At 36.9% G+C, this 23,805-nt stretch overlaps 3 protein-coding genes across 3 annotated transcripts; all 3 read right to left on the bottom strand.

Annotated features, from left to right (window-relative positions):
• Positions 1–1,118: 1,118 nt before the first annotated feature.
• On the bottom strand, positions 1,119–4,334 carry LOC136686266 (elastase-1-like). Its single transcript, XM_066659934.1, has 8 exons — positions 4,273–4,334; positions 4,059–4,165; positions 3,865–3,965; positions 3,652–3,774; positions 2,909–3,045; positions 1,736–1,878; positions 1,482–1,631; positions 1,119–1,375 (listed from the first exon to the last, which is right to left on the bottom strand). The coding sequence occupies exons 1-8, from the start codon at positions 4,310–4,312 to the stop codon at positions 1,364–1,366; spliced, it is 813 nt and encodes a 270-aa protein (XP_066516031.1). The 5' UTR covers positions 4,313–4,334; the 3' UTR covers positions 1,119–1,363.
• A 4,577-nt stretch (positions 4,335–8,911) lies between these two features.
• On the bottom strand, positions 8,912–11,373 carry LOC136676129 (elastase-1-like). The gene is made up of 7 exons (XM_066653001.1): positions 11,334–11,373; positions 10,894–10,997; positions 10,700–10,800; positions 10,500–10,625; positions 10,244–10,380; positions 9,491–9,633; positions 8,912–9,082 (listed from the first exon to the last, which is right to left on the bottom strand). Exons 1-7 carry the CDS (start codon positions 11,371–11,373, stop codon positions 8,912–8,914), a joined length of 822 nt encoding a protein of 273 aa, XP_066509098.1.
• Positions 11,374–20,699: 9,326 nt separating this feature from the next.
• LOC136676122 (elastase-1-like) lies at positions 20,700–23,109 on the bottom strand. Its single transcript, XM_066652990.1, has 7 exons — positions 23,070–23,109; positions 22,713–22,816; positions 22,526–22,626; positions 22,323–22,448; positions 21,947–22,083; positions 21,529–21,671; positions 20,700–20,867 (listed from the first exon to the last, which is right to left on the bottom strand). Exons 1-7 carry the CDS (start codon positions 23,107–23,109, stop codon positions 20,700–20,702), a joined length of 819 nt encoding a protein of 272 aa, XP_066509087.1.
• Positions 23,110–23,805: the final 696 nt, after the last annotated feature.

Raw genomic sequence — 23,805 nt, 5'->3', positions numbered from 1 at the left:
ACGGAGAGCTAAACAGACTGAACGGTATTGACAACGAGAGACACAAGGAAGGAAACAGACAGAGAACAAACTGAAGCGAGGGACAGACAGACTGGACTGAGCAACATGACAATGGACGCAACAGGACTGAATTGTAACGAGAACGAATGACCGACAAGAGGAAGTGAGACAAGGGGACTTAAATACTTAACACAGATGAGGCACCTGAGACAGATAACGAGGGGGAGGAAGAAAGGCAAGACATGAGCGGAGACATGGACAACAACAAACAGAGCCATGTGCTAAGAGAGCACATGGCGGGGAAAACGGACATGACAGGACGAGGGCGTGACACTAGGTTCCAGGCCAGGATTTTAAAATGGCTATCAAGAATAACCCTACAGTTGCAACTGTTAATGTACAGGCTGACCTTTTTGTTGTTTTCTAGTCCTCTATCCATAAGTCAGTTCAATTTCTGATTCTGTGCTTTGACATGAGGGAATCTCATCTAAGGAATGGTTTGTGATTCTATCCAGGCCACCAAAACAACTAGTCAGTGTCCAATTAAGAAAAAAAAAAAATATATATATATATATATATATATATATATATATATATATATAAAGTTATACAGCAGAAACTTTTTTTTCTGCTGTAAAGTTATCATTTTGAGAGAGGCATATTTTTAATTGGACAGCGACACTTTGCAGATTTTACAGACTCAATTGTAGTCATGAATAAAAGACTTGGGTATTCTACAGAACAGGAATTTAAAAAGTTATTTGCTGTGGTTTCGTGGTTAACGCCCCATGAATTGTGAACATGAATTGTGTACAGAACAGCTTGTTACAACCAACCCAACTTGATGACAATCGCAGTTTGTCGCAATCGCAATATGTTATTGTTTCATTTCACTGTGTAATTATACAGTTGGAATGAAAATACAGCCTCTGAACTTGAACCACAGGAGGAAGACAATTTCTTTTTGAAAATAAGAAGGAAGAAAACCTTGAGTTCTTAGATATTTTGCACACAAGGCACACTTGTGTTAACAATGGAAATATTTTGCTTGAATGCTTGAAATTTTTAAATACATATATTTGACTGTGTCAAATACATTGGTTGGTTTGTGTTAGAAAATAAGGAAATATAATTGTTCCACAAGAACCTTAAAAGCCTGAAAGCAAAGAACTAAACACTGATTACCATATGACTCACATAAAGACACATAAAAATGTTTTTATTGCTTTTATAATGCAGTAAATCATGTGGATATATATATTCGATAATTTGATTACATGTTTGGAATAGATGATAAAAGAGGAAAAATCTCTTGAAGTCCCTCCGGGTCATGGCACCATCTCTCTCCCCTGCTTGGCTCCATTTAGCCAGCGATCTGATGAAGATAAAGTGTTGATTGAATTAAACAATAAGTAAAAAGTATTAGCAGCTTGTGGTTGAATTAAGGACACATTTGCATTGTATTGGTGCTTTCTACTTACGCTCTGAATCCAGGGAATGTAGGCAGACACACGGGTGAAGACGGTGGGTTTCAAGATGGTGTTGCAACCAGTAGGGGACACAAAGCTCGTAATTCCATGGACCACATAGCTGTTAGCAACCAAACAGTTCAGAGGGCCACCACCATCCCCCTATGATGAGAGAAGACCAGACCAGTGTTTCATTTAGTAACAGTGTCACTCAGAATCCATGTGTATTTCACAGAGATAAGAAAGGGAACTGTAGCTCATCTCACATTGCAGCCAGAGTTGATGCTACCACCAGCACAGATCATGTTGGTCTTGACTGTAGTGCCCCACCAGTTGCTGCTAGAGCAGGTAGCATAATCGACTATAGGCAGCGGAGCCTGCCTCAGCTGAGCAGAGAGATAACCACCCGCTATGAGAGAGAATGAGAAAGAGAGAGAGGGATATTTTTACAAATTATTTTAGATGTAAACAATGTATTATTGAGTGCTGGGAATGAAACTAGCCATTACTTTACATATTCTGATTATTTAGGCTTTTGTAAGACAACTTTTTAACAAATTTTAAGCAGATCCTATCAAGCATTATGAAGTTATGCAGCATTTTCTGAAAGTATGCAATATGTACTTAAAAGTGCTTTTGTATTTAATATTCTGTCACAGTAAGGAGTAAAATGATTTAATAATCTTATTTATAAACACAACAAAAGAACATAATGAAGGGAAAAAAATATCAATTGGACTGTGAATGGAAAAGTGCTAAAATGTGGCATTTTGTCTAAATTATGTTTAATCACCAGTGGTCCGCTTAGAAAATGCTGTGCAAAACATTATTGGACCTCCAACTTTACCCTCAGTGGGCCAACAGTGGTCCGCCATCTCCTTGCTATCAGGGAACTTCTGAATAAAATAAGTTGGTGTTGAGAACCGTGTGATAAACATTTGATGCTATTAGTTCATTAACTTATTAATTTTTATTAACAAAAAGGATCGCGGACGTCCAGATTCATTTCTACTGCTTACCAGTGCTGCTACTACTTATGTGTGGCTTAGACTGAGATATACCTTATGTAAGACACAAACACACGCATCGCTTTATGCAATGCTTATTCTACTTATTTGGCAGCTCCTTATTCATATCTTTGGTACCACCATAAATGACTCAATTTCTCCCAGTGGCAGAACAATGCTATGTCACAAAACACACTACACAAAAAGTGTGTTTACACTACACACAAATCAGACTTTGATTCAGTTTGTTCCAGACTGAGAACATCTCTTTTGGTTGAACCAAGTTTGATCCTTTGGTCTGGACAAAGTTCTTAGGCACCTTTCGCATGTTCTGTTTATTTTGATTCAGAACAAACTGATAAACCTGAACGTCCAGACCAAACAGGGCATGTGTGAAAGCACACTATCTTCAAGAGAAAAACTGTAACTCACTCTGAGTGGCCCCCCAGCCGGTGACATAGCAGAATGTGTTTCCTGGGAGGATCTGACCAGTGGGTGGTAGGGTAGCCAACTGGACAAACGTGTTCAGGATGGCATCTGAAGACAGACGAATCAGGGCAATGTCGTTCCTGAGGTAAGAAAATCACTACTGGTCATTTACAGGTAACACCTACTGGAAAAACCCATATCTACTAAAGCAAATTCGTCTAGGTCCTTCATAAAATTGTCACAAAGGTTTTTGGAGAAGTCCCCTCCAGGGTGTATTCCCGCCTTGCGCCCGATGATTCCAGGTAGGCTCTGGACCACCCGTGACCCTAAATTGGATAAGCGGTTACAGATAATGGATGGATGGATGGTTTTTGGAGAATAACCTACAGAGATCTTTACATGTGGAGGTACTGTAGTTTTAAAATAGGTTCTTTGCACTCACTTCATCTTCAAAGAACTCATTGTCCAAAGAAAAACAAGCATCTCAATTTTGGCTTTTTAGTTTACTACATTATTTAAATAGGAGCTGTCAATCACACTGTGCAAATTTCATGTTGAATAGACCAGTAAAAATTCTCCAAATTAATTTGGAATAAAATTATTTAACACTGACTTCCATTGTAAATTAAGGAGGTTATTTATATATTCCTCTCCTGTAAAGTTACGTTTTGTAAGATGCACATTTTTTCTTTCGATGACATGACAAGTCAATTATTAATAAAGAGAAAAAACAATTTACAACTGACCCTGAACTAAAGACACCGTTCCAGCTGGGGTGGATGTACACTGCGCTGACTCCATAGAACTGTTCCTTCCTCTCAGGTATAGTCAGATCAAAGTCTCCAAGAACAACAAGGGCCACATTAATGCTACACAGGAGAACACAAAGAGACACTGTTCAGTGTGTGAAACTCAAAACATGAGATTTTAGAAGTGGCTACTTTTAGATGGTTGTTTACCCATTCACACACTGAGCAGCGGTCAGCACCCAACCCTTTCTGATCAGAACTCCTCCGCAGATGTGGTTATAGACCGTGCCAGATTGAGTTCGTATTGATGCCTTTTGGAAAGGAAAATCAGCAGAGTTAACATTCAGGAAATATATGTTTTAGTTAGTTGACAAGATTTAGCTTGCATTAATGATGGTGTTCACCTGCCAGGGCCAAGCGTTGGGAGTGGACACAGAACCCCCAATGACTCTGGCAAGTAGCCTTCCCTGCGTAGCATTTGTGTAGGGAACAGCATTACTGTCACCTAGTGCTGTTTAATGGAGAAAACACACATTTCCGTGACTACTCAATGTCCTTTATTTGGTATTAATCAGAAAATAACAGATGCTCACCCAACTTGGTTCAGTCAGAACTTACCGAGGGCTGCAAAGGTGGCAAAGTAGAGGATTCTCAGCATCTTTGCAAGCTGTCAAGGTGGTGTGCAAAACAGAAAGTTCTGAAGCCTTTTATACAATTAGTGTGCATCAGCAGGGTGCGGTTGGACACGGTTGATGTAATCAGCAACAAAAAACTTTACAACTGTTCATTGGACTTAAGGAAATGGCAGCCTAAAACATCCAAGGAATCTTCTGACCACGGAATAAAGAATCAAGTTTTTATTGTTGTCAGCGTATGACTTCTTGTCAAATATGTGCTTTCTGTTCCTCGCATCAAACCTGTACTATCACTTGCCTTAATCATAAGTCTCAGTTTCATCCAGAATTTCACTTTGATGTAAATGTCATAAATGTCAAATTTATTTTTAATAAAAAACTATTTGAAAACATGGCATGAATTTTGTATTCAGCCCCCTGTAATCTAATACTAATAAAATCCAGTATCACTAACTGCTTTCAGAAGCCACCTAATTTTTTGTAGAGTTCACTTGTAGAGTATGCAGTTCTCAATGTAACTACAGCTGTTCAATGAAGGCCTCAGAGGATTGTTAGAGAACTTTATTAATCAAACAGCATCATGAAAACCAAGGAACACATGAGACAGGGATAAAGTTGTGGTAGTGTAAAGCAGTGTTAGGCTATTAGGCTATTAAAAATACGAGTATGGCACAACTGCAAACCTACCAAGACATGGCTGTCCACCTAAACTGACTGCCCAGGCAAGGACAGCATTGATTAGAGGAGCAATCAAGAGGCCCATGGTCACTCTGAAGGAGCTGCAGAGATCCACAGCTTGGGTGGGTTGAGTGAATCTGTCCACAGTACAACTATTAGACATGTACTCCACAAATCTGGCCTTTATGGAAGAGTGGCAAGAAGAAAACTTAAAGTCATAAGAAGTCCCATTTCCATGACACAGTAAACATGTGGAAGAAGATACTCTGGTCAGATGAGATTTGGGCAAATGTTCACTTTCCAGCAGGAGAATGACCCTAAACTTACAGCCTTACTTACAAAGCTCAAAGTATATTCATGTGTTTGAATGACCCATGCAACATCCAGACCTAAATCCTATTGAGAATCTATGGCAAGACTTGAACATTGCTGTTTACAGAGGCTATCCATCCAATCTGACTGAGCTTGAGCTATTTTGCCAAGAAGAATGGGCAAAAATGTCAGCCTCTGGAAGGTGGTCTTACAAAGTATTGACTCGGGGTGCGAAACACAAATACACACCACAATTTTCAGATAATTGTTCATACAAATTTTGAAAAACATATCATTTTTCATTTCACTTCACAATTACTCGCTACTTTATGTTGGTCTGTAATTTAAAATCCCAATAAAATACATTCAGGTTGGTGGGTGTGGCATGAAAAAATTTGGAAAATTTCAAGGGGTATGAATAGTTTTGCAAGGCACTGTACATCCTTTAAAACAGGTCTCCCGAACCTGAACATGGATCCATGTGTCACAATTAGCGGGGCGGACTGATGGAGGCAGACGCACTTGCTAAAACACAGTGAAATTTATTTAGGAAAGAATAACAAAACAGAGAGATAACTGAGACATAGACAAAAGAGCTAAGCAAACTAAACTAGGACATAAAGTAAAATAGACGAAACCTAAACACAGAGTACTAAACAGACTAAATCTAAACACTGAGTACTAAACAGACAGAGAAACAGACTCAACCTAGACATAGAACTAAATAGATAAACCTAGACACAGAGCTAAACAGAGACCTAAACCTGAACACGGAGAGCTAAACAGACTGAACGGTATTGACAACGAGAGACACAAGGAAGGAAACAGACAGAGAACAAACTGAAGCGAGGGACAGACAGACTGGACTGAGCAACATGACAATGGACGCAACAGGACTGAATTGTAACGAGAACGAATGACCGACAAGAGGAAGTGAGACAAGGGGACTTAAATACTTAACACAGATGAGGCACCTGAGACAGATAACGAGGGGGAGGAAGAAAGGCAAGACATGAGCGGAGACATGGACAACAACAAACAGAGCCATGTGCTAAGAGAGCACATGGCGGGGAAAACGGACATGACAGGACGAGGGCGTGACACTAGGTTCCAGGCCAGGATTTTAAAATGGCTATCAAGAATAACCCTACAGTTGCAACTGTTAATGTACAGGCTGACCTTTTTGTTGTTTTCTAGTCCTCTATCCATAAGTCAGTTCAATTTCTGATTCTGTGCTTTGACATGAGGGAATCTCATCTAAGGAATGGTTTGTGATTCTATCCAGGCCACCAAAACAACTAGTCAGTGTCCAATTAAGAAAAAAAAAAAATATATATATATATATATATATATATATATATATATATATATAAAGTTATACAGCAGAAACTTTTTTTTCTGCTGTAAAGTTATTATTTTGAGAGAGGCATATTTTTAATTGGACAGCGACACTTTGCAGATTTTACAGACTCAATTGTAGTCATGAATAAAAGACTTGGGTATTCTACAGAACAGGAATTTAAAAAGTTATTTGCTGTGGTTTCGTGGTTAACGCCCCATGAATTGTGAACATGAATTGTGTACAGAACAGCTTGTTACAACCAACCCAACTTGATGACAATCGCAGTTTGTCGCAATCGCAATATGTTATTGTTTCATTTCACTGTGTAATTATACAGTTGGAATGAAAATACAGCCTCTGAACTTGAACCACAGGAGGAAGACAATTTCTTTTTGAAAATAAGAAGGAAGAAAACCTTGAGTTCTTAGATATTTTGCACACAAGGCACACTTGTGTTAACAATGGAAATATTTTGTATCATTTTAATTTGTTCCTTCCAAAAAACAAAATCCATTAAAATAAGATCAAGATATTTTGGAAAATCCTCCATAAATCCATGCTTAGCTCCTGTTGAGATTCCTCTGGATTAATTCTCTGAAAATGTGCCTTTGAAGGGGATATTGGTAATTAAACTTCCATTTAATATGATCCGAAGTAGCAGGGTTATAAGGAAGGGCATTCAGCATGATGTTTTACCACAAGGAAGTAGTACATTTCTATGATCCACCAGATGCGACAACAGGTCCTTAAAATGCTCAAAATATAGTTTCAGGATCATTCTAAACACTTCAGTAGCCATAAATTTAACTTTTTAAAAAATCATATAAAAAGAATTTAATAATTCATATTTTTGTGCTGCATGGTGGAGCAGCAGGTAATGTCACAGTCACACAGCTTCAGGGACCTGGAGGTTGTGGGTTCGAGTTCCACTCCGAGTGAATGTCTGTGAGGAGTGTGGTGTGTTCTCTTTGTGTTCACGTGGGTTTCCTCCGGGTGCTCCGGTTTCCTCCAACGGTCCAAAAACACATGTTTTTGGGTGGATTGGTGACCATAGGTGTGTGTGTGTGTGTCGCACTGTGAAGGACTGGAGTCCCTTCCAGGGTGTGTTCACGCCTTGTGCATTGTGTTTCCCAGGTAGGCTCCAGACCCACCGTGACCCTGAACTGGAAAAGCAGTTACAAACGATGAATGAATAAATCAATTAATATTTGTACTAAAAAAAAAATATTATTAATATTTTGTGTAGCTCAAATTAAACCCATGTTGGTTCAGGTGGAACATGAATTTCAAAGAGCTTTGCTGTAGAAATTTAAAGGACATTCAAAATTTAAATGAAAAGAAATTTTTATAAAATTCTGAGGATCTTTCTTCATTTCCTAAGGCTGCAGTCTCTGGACCTTCTCAAAACTGGTCTAATGTTTACAAAGCTCCAGTGTCAGTAAAAGGGTAAAACATGTCTTGATGTGGCAAAGAAAAGGCATCTGGAATTTTTTAACAACATAGAGAACTCGAAACATATAAAATCATGAGTCACCAAGAATCACCAAGATGAGGCTATTACTCTATTCCTGCTCCATAAGTGGATAATATTGACATATTTTTGCTCTTTCAGATCACTTAAAGTGGAAATGTCTCCAAACTCAGTAAACAGCCAACTGCATTACTGACAGTGCTACAAAACTAAACATTTCGAGTTAATTCAAACCATTTTTAATTCAAACCATGAATGAAAACCTCTCTAACAAACCGCTTCACCTTAAAAGATGCAGAGCTTCTGAATGAAAACAATTCAAAGAGTAGGCATTCCCTTTAATGTGGATTGAAAACTTCCAGTAAGAAGTCAGAATACTTAATGTTTGAAATGTAAAATTACATGTATATGACTGTATCATATACATTGGTTGGTTTGTGTTAGAAAATAAGGGAATCAAATTAGTTTAATGAAATGTAATTGTTCCACAAGAATCTTAAAAGCCTGAAAGCAAAGAACTAAACATTAATTACCATATGACTCAAATAAAGACGCTTAAATCAAATGACTTTAGATTTCTTTTTTTATTGCTTTTATAAGGTAGTAAATCATGTGGATACATATTGGATAAATTGATTACATGATTGGAATAGATGATAAAAGAGGGAGAAACTGTTGGAGTCCCTAAGGGTCATGGTACCATCTCTCTTCCCTGATTGGCTCCATTTAGCCAGTGATCTGATGGAGATAAATATTCATTGTATTAAAGAATAATTAATAAGGATTATTAACTTGTTAGATTGAGGACTCATTTGTCTCTTATTGTTGCCTTGTACTTACACCAATCACCCAAGGAGTGTAGGCAGACACACGGGTGAAGACGGTGGGTTTCCCGATGGTGTTGCAGCCAGCAGCGGACACAAAGCTTGTAAGTCCATGGACTACATAGCTGGCACCCACCATACAGTTCAGAGGACCACCAGCATCTCCCTACAATGAGAGAAGAAAAGATTATAGTGAATCATTACATGCAGTTATCAATCAGAGTTAAGGATTTTTAACTGAAATATGAAAAAAGTTGATGTGTATTTTTGTCTAATAACTGTAATTATACAGAAAGAACGTATATAATAGTAATATAACACCGGTTGGTGTAGTCGCTATTACAGATCACAGTAGTGCAGCTTCTGTGACTGCACGTGTATCAGTTCAGTTTAAATTATGATAATTACATATGGTTATACCATGACTTTCAAGATCCAAACTCTTTATCTCTTTATGTGCAAAAGTAACCACATCGCCTGTAGTTATGGTGGTGTTTTGTGATTCATTAATATGTCAGTACTCAGTTATTGGATAAAGTATAATTAATGCATAGAGGAAAAAAAAACATCTCACATTGCAGGCAGAATTGGTGCCACCACCAGCGCAGATCATGGTGCTTTTAACTTTAGAGCCCCACCAGTTACTGGTAGAGCAGGTAGCATAATCTACTGTAAGCAGTTGAGCATACTTCAGCTGAGCAGAGAGGAAGCCACCAGCTGCAAAAGAGAGGGTTGCAGGCACGAATTAATAGTCTGAACTAACTTGGGCATCAGTCAACCTACACCCCACTTGCAGTATAAACAAAGCTACCTTCTATGGGGCCAAATATACACTCTCAGAAACAAAGATATGGTAGAGGTACATTATTGGTCACCAAATGTACAGAGAGTTGTGTTAAAGTCCAGTTATATTCCTTAAAGGTGTGCATTACATTCTCTTTTCCACAAGGATAGTTGAATATTGGTAATCTTTTATTATTGAACTCTGTAAAGACAAAAATCTTTATTTAGTCCTGGAGATGGCATGGGGCAAATGAAACAGATTTATAATCAACAATTATAATAGAGTACAGTTATATAATAGGTAAAATTATGTACCCTTGTGGGAGATACCACCACAGTGACAGTTTGTTTCTGACAGTGTAGGATTCAGATCCTTGTTCAAACATCAACGTGTTTAAAAAAAAAATCCAATAATTTTCCTTGAGCGAGACTCCAAGCAGATTGTTTACCTTTGCTGCAGCATTAAAATATTCAGGATAAAAGTGTTTTCCAAATATTACTGAATAAATTATTAGATTTATCATGAGATAAAGCAATTGCTCACTCTGAGTGACTCCCCAACCAGTGACATAGCAGTTAGTGTTTCCTGGGAGGATCTGGCCAGTGGAAGGCAGGGGAGCCAGCTTGACATAAGCGTTCAAGATGGCCTCCGAGGTCAGACGGATCAAGGCAATGTCATTCCTGAGGTCAGAAGCAAAACATGCTTTTATGGTAATCTCTTTTAAATTAAAGCTTTTCAAATTGTGTATACATTTGTAACCTCAAATCCAAAAATTACTCAGAAGCAATGTATAACTGACCCAGCAGTCAAGTCCCGGTTCCAGCCGGGGTGGATGTAGACAGAACTGACTCCGTAGTACTGCTCTTTGCCCATTTCAGCTGAAGTAAGGTCATGATCTCCAAGAACCACCGTGGAAATTTGAATGCTGCGCAAGAAAACATATTTAGTAGGAAATTCATAATATTTCTAAGCAGTTAGCATTGTGAGATGCTCACTTACCCGTCCACACACTGAGCGGTGGTCAACACCCACTGCTTTCTGATCAGAACTCCGCCACAGACATGGACGTAGCATATGCCACTTTGAGTTCGCAGTGAGGCCTGTAGAGTTTAGCAATGTTCACATTTTACTTTCAGAAAAAGCATGTTTTATCGAATATTAAAGTAATATATTTCATTATTTATGGTGTTTACCTGCCAGGGCCAAGCATTGGGAGCAGACACATAACCCCCAATGACTTTGCCCTGTGGTTTTACATTTGTGACATTTTTATAGGGAACAACAGTATCACCCAGCACTGTTTTAATAGAAAAGAAACACACAGTTAAATCACCAAAGATGATCATAATCATAATTTGTGCCCCGTCTCTTAAACACTGTACAAAAATAATGTGTTGGCTAGTAATAGCATTTTGAACAGACTGAGGTTTGATTGATTGAAAACTAAGCACCAAACACTGTAAAAGTTCTTGGCCAACAGATTACACTAGGCCTTGTCTTTCTGGAAACTGTTAACAGCCAAATGGCTTCACAGAAATGCAGATCTTACATATGTCTTATAACATTTCATATTATGACATAGCTATGAGAATATGATCAAATTAATCAACTTAGTTCTAGCAGTAGATATTACCGAGTGCTCCGAATGTGGCGAAGAGAAGGAATCTCAGCATCTTTGCAGGTGTTCAAGATGATGTGCAGCACAGAAAGCCATGAGGACTTTTATACAGTTAGAAGTGGGCACTAAGGGTGGGGTTTGGTGCGTATGTCCACACTGAATTACAGGTTTCAAAACTTTAACAAAATTACTGTATCAGATTTCCAATAAGTACATTCAGTTGCAGGGACACACACAGGGTCATGGCCTTGTTCAAAGGGGCATTCCAGTAATGTTTGCTGAAATGTTTTGCCTCAGTAAATTTTGTCAATGGACAATCTGAGCCTTTTCTCCACAAAACCTTGTCCTTTCCTACCCATAAATCAGCCAGACAATAAACTCCATTATCAACCTGCATTAGAGGAAGCAAAGTGTTCTTATAAGGAATGAACCAATTTGGCCTTATTTTCATCAGTTGCTGTTCTTATATATTGGCTTTAATGATGCAGCTATTGTGCTTCACATTACAGATGTTAATAAATATGCAATAATATGAAAACTAGGTGTAATCCCACATATATTAATGTCAGTTTCCATAGTTATTCAGTATTTGTAGCTGCAGCTAAGTGTAAAAAAGTATTACATTAAACCGGCATCATTTTATTGAAATGAGGTTTTAGTGTAAATTACTCTTTTTTCTGCTTAATTTCTAGGGATTTTTTTAAATAGTTACATTGTGGTGGACAGTCAGAATTACAGACTGAAATTACTAAATTGTGAAATTACATGGTGTTTATAGCTGCTAAATAGAAAAAAAAGATTCTAAAAATAGGTATAAATTAAAAAGTAGCACCAGACACTTGTTTAAAATGGATGTTTCTATTCTATTCTATTCTATTCAACGTTTCCCTTTTCTTATTGGTAACACAAACCTCAGTATTTCATGTGCATTAGTGAAAGCACCATTTTATGATATAAGTAAAACAACCCGTGAGATCATGTTTCATCTGGGGGTCATGAGTTTGTGATAGAGCTTTACATCAAATATTTTTTTTTATTTATATTTATTTTTATTATTATTTTAAATATATTTATTGACATAAATTAGGTGATTTAGCTTTTTTTCCCAGAGTTAAACCAGTTTTCCTTTATAGAGCAGCATGAGCTGGTAATATCATAATTATATAGTAATAAATTTGTATTTTACCCATAAATTAAATCAGTTTCCTTGTTTTTATAAAATAACAGTTCATTAACTTCAGCTGTAGGTAGGCGTGTTAAGTGAGAGTCATTACTCCAAACACAGAGTAGTAGTTCTGCTGAAATAAAGTTGTTTTTTTGTTTGTTTGGTTGTTTGATTTTTCTTGTTTATACTACATAATTTAATCATTTTTATCTTGTTTTACTCTTTTCATGCATTTCCATTTACTGCAATATTATAATTGTTTTACTGGACTTTTATGATTTGTATTTTTGCTTTTAATTTAACTGTTTCTTCTGTAAATCGCTTCGAATTGCTTTTGTATGAAAGGTGCTCTATAAATAAGCTTGCCTTGACTTGCCTACATTTCTAGGCTGTTATTCTGTTAAATGGTCAGCAAGAGTTTAAAGGACAATCATAATAACTGAATGAAATAACAGTAAAAATACAGCCCTTACTACTTTCATCTTATTTGGGCAAAATAAGATCTGCTAAAATTAGTGATCGAAAGGAGCTCCAGATTTTTATAATATTTTTTTTTAATTGCAGTGATTTGTTGAAATGCACAAACTGGGATGAGGATATTGTTCTATACATGCTCCATAGGCGGGTATTATTGGCTTATTTTCAGCTCACTTAAGGTGGAAGTGTGTCCATATTTGGGAGACAGCTAACTGCTTTACCAAAAGAAAAAAAAAAGATTAGATCCCAGTCTTAAACATGCAGAACAGTGTTGCCAGGACTATGTTGTTCAACCCAGTGTAGATGTACTGTAAAAAAAAATAAAATGAATGGCAGCAATGTCTGCCAAACCAAAACCATAAAATTAAAGTCAAATATACTTATTTAAATTCAGAGGAAAAACAATAAATTTACAGAAAATGCCAATCAAATTTATACAGAGAAATACCATTTGTTTACAGATTTTTCTCTGAATTATTATGAAAAAACACTGTCAATATAGTGATGGCACTAAAAGTTCTGCATAGAAATACCTTTATTTTACAGATTTTTTTGAATTATTATGAAAAATTTCAATAAAATGAAAACACTAAAGGTTTTACAGAGAAATACCTTCATTTAACATATGTTTCTTGAATTATTACAATTACGCGCTTTGAACAAAGTGACAGCATTACAAGTTATGCAGAGAAATACCAATATTCCTGAATTGTTCCAATCATACACTTTCAATAAAGTGATGACAGTACATGATTTACAGAAAAAAACTTTTAACAGATTTTTCCTGAATTAATACAATTAAGCACTTTGAATGAAGTGATGCTGCCAGGTCTGCAGAGAAATACTGTTAATGTACAGCAACCCCCAGAAAACATTCACATATGGTTCTAAACTTCACATTCATCCTAACTCAGCAGATCAACACAATTAAATTGAAATCAGTTTCTAATGTGTTGAACAGAATGTATAAATCGACTCTAAATCTAAATCTAAATAATTAAACACTAAATTGAGCAGATACAGTATTATGTACTAATTCAAATTAAAGAAAAAAAAATTGTTAATTCTCTAACATCCTTGGTTGAGTTTTATCTGTTTATGCACAAATGTTGTCAAGAACTGTTCAGGTTTTAAATATAAACAGCTGTAGACTGATTGTTTACAACAATTAACTAAAATCCAAAACAACGGGTTCTCAGACTTTCGTGACAAGAAAATTAGGCAATATAAATTTCTACCTCCATCTTGTAATTGGTTTTATTATCCTAATATTAACTCCTACTTCCCTGACCCCAGTCAAGACTTAAAACCGGAAAAAACGATTCAAAATATTATTTCAAATATCAGCATTTGCGCAATTATCATTTACAAAAGCAACATGAGCATAAAGACTGAACTCTGACAACACATGCAAATTTTTTGTGTATATTATATGCATTCAAATTAATCAGGATTTCCAGGACCAAGTCAAATTAAAATTGTCAGGAACACAGAGAGCAATGGAATAAATGAATTAAAAACCATTATGAGGGCAAAAATGTTGAGCACCTTAATGTCCTCTATAATAATGACAAAGTCCTGTGGCTCAGCATCATCTTCATTACCATTACTTTGAATTGTGTAAATTGCCATGACTCTGCACTCAGTGTCTTTCTCCACTTCACCAATAGCAGCAGCCTGAACACAAATACAAACACACTGATGTGAAACAAACTTACAGTAAGGTTATCAATGACAACTCAGAAAAGTGGATGTTTGCTGCTGTTAATTATGTGCCAATAACTTTAGAAATACTACAGTGCTTATGCACTGAAGTGATTACTACGATTTGATATTACTGATTAGTCTCTGATTCATCGTTTACTTAGAGTCTGAATCTCTGAATGCTGAATATTTATTGATGTTGAAATTACATCATAAATTTCATCCTTGGAAAAAATGGATGTCTGGGGGCACAAATGTGCCGGTTACTGAAGCTCCATTTTTAAAGGGACAAAAATTAGGTGTGGCTGTGAAAATTTCTGAAGAAAATTTTCATGAAGTCCTGGCAAGCTCACCCTATCTGAGTCTCTTTGAAAACCTAAAGAGCTTTGTTTATGCCTCTAAACATCAGATTTCTTCCAAGAATGAACACTGCAAATTCATTTCAACAAGAGCATTATGTATTCAAAGCAGGTAGGGTCGCAGTCACACAGCTCCAGGGACCTGGAGGTTGTGGGTTCGATTCCCGCTCCGGGTGACTGTCTGTGAGGAGTTGGTGTGTTCTCCCTGTGTCTGTGTGGGTTTCCTGGGTGCTCCGGTTTCCTCCCACGGTCCAAAAACACACGTTGCTAGGTGGATTGGTGACTCCAAAGTGTCCGTAGGTGTGAGTGTGTGAGTGAATGTGTCTGTCTGTGGTGCCCTGTGAAAGACTGGCGCCCCCTCCAGGGTGTATTCCTGATTTGCGCCCAATGAGGTAGGTCCCACTGCGACCCTGAATTGGATAAGAGGTTACAGATAATGAATGAATGAATCAATCAATCAATGCCTATGACATCTGTGAATTAGGCACAAAAAGTGACCTACATTAGAAAAAACAAATTTGTTTTTCATAGGCTGTGCTGCTGCTGCTCTGATCTCTGGGCTGTGCTGCTGCTACACTGGTCTCTGAGCTGTGCTGCACTAATCTCTGGGCTGTGCTGCTGCATCTGCTCATGCTCTTTCTCTGGGCTGTGCTGCGCCGTTGCTGCTCTGGCTGTACTCTAAACAAACTCTAGGCCAACAGTGTTATGCATTATTTTACTTTGCGTTTTTAGTATACAGGACAATTGATACCATTAGGACTAAATAAGCTGTGATGTACAAATTCCTTACATTGACCACAATAATGTAAATCCTCATTATAAACACCTTCGGTATTTTCCTGCTCAGTGTAAACCATAGCCAGAAGGAAGTGATTGTGTAATTTTATGGTTTGAGTTACTCTTATCTAATCAGCTCTAATCAGTTTAATGCTGGAATCTCTGTGAGAATTGGCCTTGTCTGATTTACCAGGCTAAGATAAATAGATTCCAGTCTCAAATGCACAGGTTGAGGTTGTTATCCACTATGCTACAGTGTTGTACTGTTCTAACATTAAGAGTGCAGATTAGTCTTGACAAAGGTGCCCCCCTTGCTAGAGGAGGTAGCAAAACCTACTGTAGGTAGAGGAGCCTGCTTCAGCTGCGCAGAGAGAAAACCACCCACTGTAAGATAGTAAGCGATAGTTCAGATTATTCTCTATAGCATTCTCTCTTTAGCATCAGTAACCAACCTCACTATTGCCATCAGATCTTCAGAGCAATATTCTACCGTCCAGTGCAAAGCCTTCTTATAACAGTAGAGGCTCTTATTTAGGTCAAAATTTATAACATTATATATTTGGTCAGAAGTAAAATAGTTCTGATCTCTAACTCTCACCCTGAGGTCAACCCACTCACTTTGTTTTCAGCTCCTTGAAAGTAAAGTGAAATCTAAAGAAGTGGTTCCACTTCTTGTATATTGTTCATGAAAATTAGTGGCACATGTTTGCATTCCTTTGTTGAGATGTGGCATGACGGGGTGTGGAAAGGTGGTTGCTTTTTGAACAGACTGTAAATGTTCTTGGCCAACAGGCTACATCAGGCCTTGTCTTACTGGAAACTATTAACAGACAAATGGCATCAGCAGAAATGCAGATCTTACATATGTCTTAAAACATGTCGTATTACAACATAGCTATGAGAATATGATCAAGTTAATCAACTTAGTGCTCCGTTTTCCTCCCACAGTCCAAAAACACATGTTGGTAAGTGGATTGGCGACTCAAAAAAGTGTCCATAGGTGTGAGTGTGTGAGTGAATGTATGAGTGTGTTCGTTGCCCTGTGAAGGACTGGCGCCCCCTCCAGGGTGTATTCCCGCCTTGTGCCCAATGATTCCAGGTAGGCTCTGGACCCACCAAGACCCTGCACTGGATAAGCGGTTACAGATAATGAATGAATAATCAACTTAGTTCTAGCAGTAGATCTTACAGAGTGCTTTGAAGGTGGTGAAGAGAGGGATTCTCAGCAGCTTTGCAGGTGTTCAAGATGATGTGCTGCACAGAAAGCCATGAGGATTTTATCCAGTTAGAAGTGGGCATTAAGGGTGAGGTTGGGTGCGTATGTCCACACTGAATTACAGGTTTCACAACTTTAAATAATTTATTGTACTCAGGTTTCCCATAAGTGCTTTCAGTTGCAGGGACACACACAGGATCATGGCCTCGTTCAAAGAGGCATTCTAGCAATTTATCATTTATCATTAGAGGAAGCAAAGTTTTCTTATAAGAATTGAACCAATTTGGCTTCATTTCCATCAGTTGTTTTGGGTTTCTTTTTTCTTTTTAAGCAGATAGTGTTGAAAAAAAAAGAATAATAATTGAAAATATTGATAAGCATTAACCAATGAAAGAAGCTTATCCAAATAAAAATAAGTTCTTATTTATTGGCTTCAACAATGCAGCTTTTCTGCTTCACATTAAACATGTTAATAAACATGTAATAATATGGTAACAAGCTGTAATTCCAAATATATTAATTTCAGTTTCCATATGTAATCAGTATTTGTAGCTGCAGGCAGGTGTAAAAGATTATTAAATTAAACACAGGCATAAGTTTATTGAAATGAGGTTTTAGTTTAAATTGATGTTCTGCTTAATTCTAGAGTTTTTTAATAGCTAGATTGTGATGGATAGTCATAATTACTGACTGAAATAACTACAAGGTGAAATTAAATGGGGTAATAGCTGCTAAATACAAATCTTACTTTATTTCTTATTGGTTATTCACATCTAAAAAATCACAAATTGTTTATACTATTTAAATATTTTTATATTTTTATTTTTATTCAATTTTTAGAAATTAAAAATTAGCACAAGACACTTGTTTAAATCCTATAGCATAAATCCACACAAATTATGTGCAGTGTACTTGAAAAAAGTACCACAGAAACATTACCCAGTAAAACACATCGGCTTCTCCTAATTCATTAGAGTTTAGAATTTGGCTCATGTTTTGTTTTTGTCTGATTCTACATGTTTGGTAGGCATTTATTTTGATGTATACAACCACAAAGTATGAACAAAATGTCATACATCTTGAATGAACCAATGAATCCTGGTAAAGGACATTTATTATAATACTTACCAATTCACCCTGAGACCAGGCTGCTTTGAAATACTGAGTGCAGTTGATGCAGTGTGTAACTAATGTATTGTGTGGTAGGTGCAGGGTGGGTTTGGTGTTGTGTATCATGGGTGAAGTGGGTAAAGCCACTGCATTCTGCACAATACTGAATGATATAAATATTATCAATATTATTAAAACATTTTATTACCATATTATTACTTACTCTGTACAGTGCTACTTTTTAAATTCTATCATACATGCTGTTTATAAATTGAATGACTAATTAATTTTCCTAAATAACAAATGGTGAAACAAGCTTTCATTTTCAGTTTGAGTGTAACTCAAGACCTCATAATGGCAAGATGAAATGCAATTTCTTTGATTGTTTCCTGTAATTCCTCATTGTGGTCAGATAAACACCTTTGGTATTTTCCTGCTCAGTGTAAACCATAGCCAGGAGGAAGTGTTTGTGTAATTTTATGGTTTGAGTTACTCTTATCTAATCAGCTCCTGTTGGTAGACTTTGACACAAGTGTAATGCTGGAATCTCTGTCAGAATTGGTCTTGTCTGATTTACCAGGGTAAGATAAATAGATCCCAGTCTCAAACACACAGGTTAAGGTTGTTATCCACTATGCTATAGTGTTCTACTGTTTTAATATTAAGAGTGTAGAATAGTTGAAAAATTGGGTATTTTGGTGTGGAATCATGTGGAATACTGTGATTTCTTTAGGCAGAGTTAGTGCAAAAACCCTAATACTGTGTTCACATATTGTCACTGTCCAATTAAAACATGTATCTCCCAAAATAGTAACTTTACAGCAGAGGGAAAATAACCTTCTTGAATTTCGGTGGAAGTGAATGTAAAAAGATCTTATTCCGAGTAATTTTGGGGCATTCCTATTGGTCCATTCACCATGAAATCTTCACACAGTGTGAAGAACAGTGTTAGTTTACTATATCGTTTGACTATCGACAAAACTCGAGATATGTGTTTTTAATTGGACCACAATGATAGGCAGAATGTAAAGACCTATCTTTTCAGACAGATCACACAAAATCCTAGTTCTAAAATTACATTTTCTTCTCTTTTGTTGGACTCATCTTCTGTCATTCTTCATTTTCATAGATTTGTTTAAGTCAGTGTAAAATTTAATGCTTTGGGTCTGTGTATTAAACTTTTTTTGTATAATTTCAATATAATCAAAGACAGAGAACTGTTCAGAGAACTGCAGCTGTACTCTGTCAGGCACTTCCTCCTTCTCTTGAACATCTATCTGAAGGAAGTCACACAGGTGTAATGTGTGCTGTTTAATTATGAACAATGCTTTTATTAGTGAAACAGTGAATTTAGCCACTACTATGTTCAGCATTGGTCTTGGAGTCCAGGCTCAAGTTTATGTTCCCAAACTAAAGGTACTGAACATGTCTTTCAGAACTAATCAAACTACATCAGTACTAGCTCTCACTAATGACTGGCCCATTCTTACTTTAGACTCCAAGGTGTATATTTTAAACCCAAACCTGACCTGTTGTTGGATTAGGTGGGTCATGGAAATGCAGTTCTAATATCTGTGTTGAAAGAAAATGTTGAATGGCCTTCCTAATGCAATCTCAGTTTATTGAAAGTATAATAACCAATATTTGTTTCAAATCCAAAGAGCCTGAAGACTCTCAGATTGAAATAAGCAGTGATTCATGAATGATTTTCCAAAATATCTCAACCTTATTTGATAGGACTTGTTTTTCTGGGTTAAAGAAATGTTTTTATTTTTTCAGAGATTTATTTATTTGCAACTAAAGTACAAATGCTGAGTGAACATACTATCGTTGTGCAGATTTCATCATTTTTTTTCTTTTCCCAGAAATAGTAATGTTCTCAAGAAAGAATGCAATCAAATCCATGCAGCAGTGTTCCAACATCTTATTTAAAGCCTTCACAAAAGCATCATGCTTCAAAATTGTAAGTACAAAGACTTATCTTTTGGAATCTGCTTATAATATATCACTGTCTTTCACTGTTAATTAATGGGATATTCATAAACAGTAAGTCAGTGGTCTGTTAGGAGCAGATTATATTATTAATATTATTATTACTAATTAATTTCTTATTAGTTTGTAAAATGCAATAATAACTAGTATCTGTAAGTTGATAACTTATGAAAATCTTTCTTTGTGCTTTTGTATTTAAATTTTCTTTGACGAACTTGGATAGAATTTGAAGCTGTGTATAAATTTTCATAAAGTTGGTCAGTGTATATGTAAATGTGAATAAAACAGGCAGAGATCACAGTAACAGAAAAACAAAAGATTTAATGTTTAACATATTTTTTTATTATTATTTTAATGTGGGTACTACTTTGATCATTTGCATACAGTTGTGAATTAATTGGATCCAAATAAGAAATGTTTGTGGGAATCCCTTCTTCTCAGTATGCCCTTGTCTTGTCTGTGCACCATTTAGCCAGTGATCTGTTTGGGGTAAGAATAGACAGAATCAAACATGGAGACTTGTGGATTGTTTAAATGTATAATTGATACTGTTTCCTTGTACAATTCAATTAATAAATGAATCAAAGATTTCTTTTTACGCTCTGAATCCAGGGAATGAAGGCAGACACACGGGTGAAGACAGTGGGTTTGTAAATGGTGTTGCAGCCGGTTCCGGACACAAAGCTCACAAGTCCTTGGACCACGTAGCTGTTCCCAACCAAACAATTCAGAGGACCACCCGAGTCCCCCTAGAGTGAGAGACAAGAACATCAGAGTATTATTCAGGACATTAACAGGAATTTAAAAATAATAATCCACTTTTATATAATTTTTCTACGTACTACTTAGTCTAACAGAAGTGTAGTTACATTTTAAAAACACATGCAATAGCATTTTAAATACTGTTGATATAGCCATTGTTAATAACAGATAATAATGTAATGTGCAATTATTTGACATTGTACAATGCATTTAATTCATCTGTGGCAGTGAGGCACACACACATACACACACTAGCGCACTAGGGGCTGTGAACACACACCCAGAGCGGCGGGCAACCTTCCCTGGCACCCAGGAAGCATTTTGGGGTTCAATGCCTTGCTCAAGGGCACTACAGCCGTGGATGTTCCAAGATGCATTCTGGTACCAAGCCGGTCCTCTGACCTTTAAGACAAGGCTGCCCCCTCGGCCTAATGGTACAGTGGTACAGATTCTGTGAGTGTGCATCACTTTGGTATAAACTTGTGTAATTACATGTAATTATGCAGTAATAACCAAGACCTTGACACACTGTTTGTAATGGTGACAACACCTGCATTTTTATTGTTGTTGACTGTGTGGTTAATGTGTAACTCCACAGTTAATTCAGACATTGTTGTTGATGCAAAGAGAATGGAAATATGCTCTCACCATGCAGGCAGAATTGATGCTTCCACCAGCACAAACCATGTTGGTCTTGACAAGGGTGCCCCACCAGCTGATGCTAGAGCAGGTAGCAAAATCCACTGTAGGTAGAGAAGCCTGCTTCAGCTGAGCAGAGAGGAATCCACCCGCTGTAAGAGAGAAAGAGATAGTTTAGACTATGGATTCATGACTCTCTTTTCATGCACATTTTGGAAAAGCCTAGTGGATAACATCGCTGCCCTCTATAGATTTGAATATGGGGTTCAGATCCGTGTTACTTTTATGAACAAAATGCTACACCGGTAGGACTTCTAACAGTTTGCTTAATTTTATTACAGCATTAAAACAGCATTGGTTGCTTTGTATTTTCCAAATTCCATTAAAGGAGTGTGTGGTATTAGCAGGATATAGAGCAGTAGCTCACTCTGAGTTGATCCCCAGCCAGTGACATAGCAGTTAATGTTCCCTGGGAGGATCTGGCCAGTGGGAGGCAGGGTAGCGAGCTGGATGTAAGAGTTCAGGGTGACGCTGGATGTCAGACGGATCAGGGCGATGTCATTCCTGAGGTCAAAAGAGCAGTATTGGTCGTTTCCTGTTTAATCTACTGTTTCTTTAATTCATAGCACGCATTCTTAAAAATAAAGATTCTCAAATACTATGCTGTTATAGGAAAAACTGTGTAAGTACAATTGGTATTAGAAAACATTTATTTCCATGTCCTAAAACACAGTCTGCCTGCATTTGTAACATGCAGAGTCCAAACTTATATTGAGATGAATAAAAGGCATTGTACAACTGACCCGGCAGTCAAGTCCTTGTTCCAGCCGGGGTGGATATAGATGTCGCTGACCCCATAATACTGATCCTTTCCACTTTCATATAGAGTCAGATCATGTTCCCCAAGGACAACAAGAGCAATGCGAATGCTGCATAAGACAAGAAGTATTCAGTATATGAAATTCAAAACATCATTGTTCAGCGGATTCTACTGTGAGTTGCTCACCCGTCCACACACTGAGCGGTGGTCAGCACCCACTGCGGTTTGATCAGAACTCCTCCGCAGACGTGGTTGTAGCAGGTGCCACTTTGAGTTCGAAGTGAGGCCTGTAAAATGCACACATTTTACTTTCAGGAAACAAATGTTTAATTGAATGTACAAGTCACATGTTTAACTACTTGATGGTGTTTACCTGCCAGGGCCAAGCATTGGGAGGGGACAGAGAACCCCCAATGATCCTGTTCCCTGGCCGTTCCTTTGTGGCATTGTTATAAGGAACAACAGTATCACCCAGTGCTGTTTTAATGGTGAAGAAACACACATTCAATTAAATCACCTAAGATAGCACAATCATGATTTTTATTTTCACGTCCCATCTCAAGAAACGTCATGGCACACTAGACTAGCCCACATCTTTCTGGAAAGCAACGGCCAAATGCAATCAGCAAAAATGAAGATCTTATATACAGCTTCTAAAAATAATTATTTTATGATATTGCCATGACAATATTATAACGTTAGTCAAATTAGATCTAGCAGTAGAGCTTACCGAGTGTGGTGAAGGCAGCGAAGAGAAGGATTCTCAACATTTTTGCAGGTGTTCAAGATAATGTGCAGCAAAGAACATCCTCAAAGCTTTTATTCTCTTGAAAGTGGTCATCAAAGGGTGGGGTTGGATATATTTGATTACACTGGGATAGGGATGATAAGTTTAACAATAAACACTGTACTCTGGTTTCCCAAATTGTCAGAAAAATGTATACCCCAGGGTTGTGGCCTTGTTCAAAGAGCAAAAGCTTTCTAAGAGTTTTTGTATTCAATAAACAAGACACATTGTCAGTAGACACTCCATTTTATTCATCTACAAAGTTATTTGCTTTTCTTATTGTTAACACAAACCTCAGTATTCCATGTGCATGTTTTTTATATTTATTTTTATTATTATTTTAAATTTATTTATTGACATAAATTAGGTGATTTAGCTTTTTTTCCCAGAGTTAAACCGGTTTTCCTTTATAGAGCAGCATAAGCTGATAATATTGTATTTATATAGTAACAATTTGTATTTTACCCATAAATTAAATCAGTTTCCTTGTTTTTATAAAATAATAGTTCATTGACTTCAGCTGTAGGTATGCGTGTTAAGTGAGAGTCATTACTCCAAACACAGAGTAGTAGTTCTGCTGAAATAAAGTTGTTTTTGTTTGTTTGTTTGTTTTTTCTTGTTTCTACTACATAATTTGATTATTTTTATCATGGTTTCTTTTACTCTTTTTATGTATTTA

Source organism: Hoplias malabaricus, chromosome 2 (assembly GCF_029633855.1).
Source record: "Hoplias malabaricus isolate fHopMal1 chromosome 2, fHopMal1.hap1, whole genome shotgun sequence".
In the NCBI taxonomy this organism is placed as follows: Eukaryota; Metazoa; Chordata; class Actinopteri; order Characiformes; family Erythrinidae; genus Hoplias; species Hoplias malabaricus.
The sequence above is the reverse complement of the archived record's forward strand: the minus strand, read 5'-3'. Positions and strand labels throughout refer to the sequence as shown.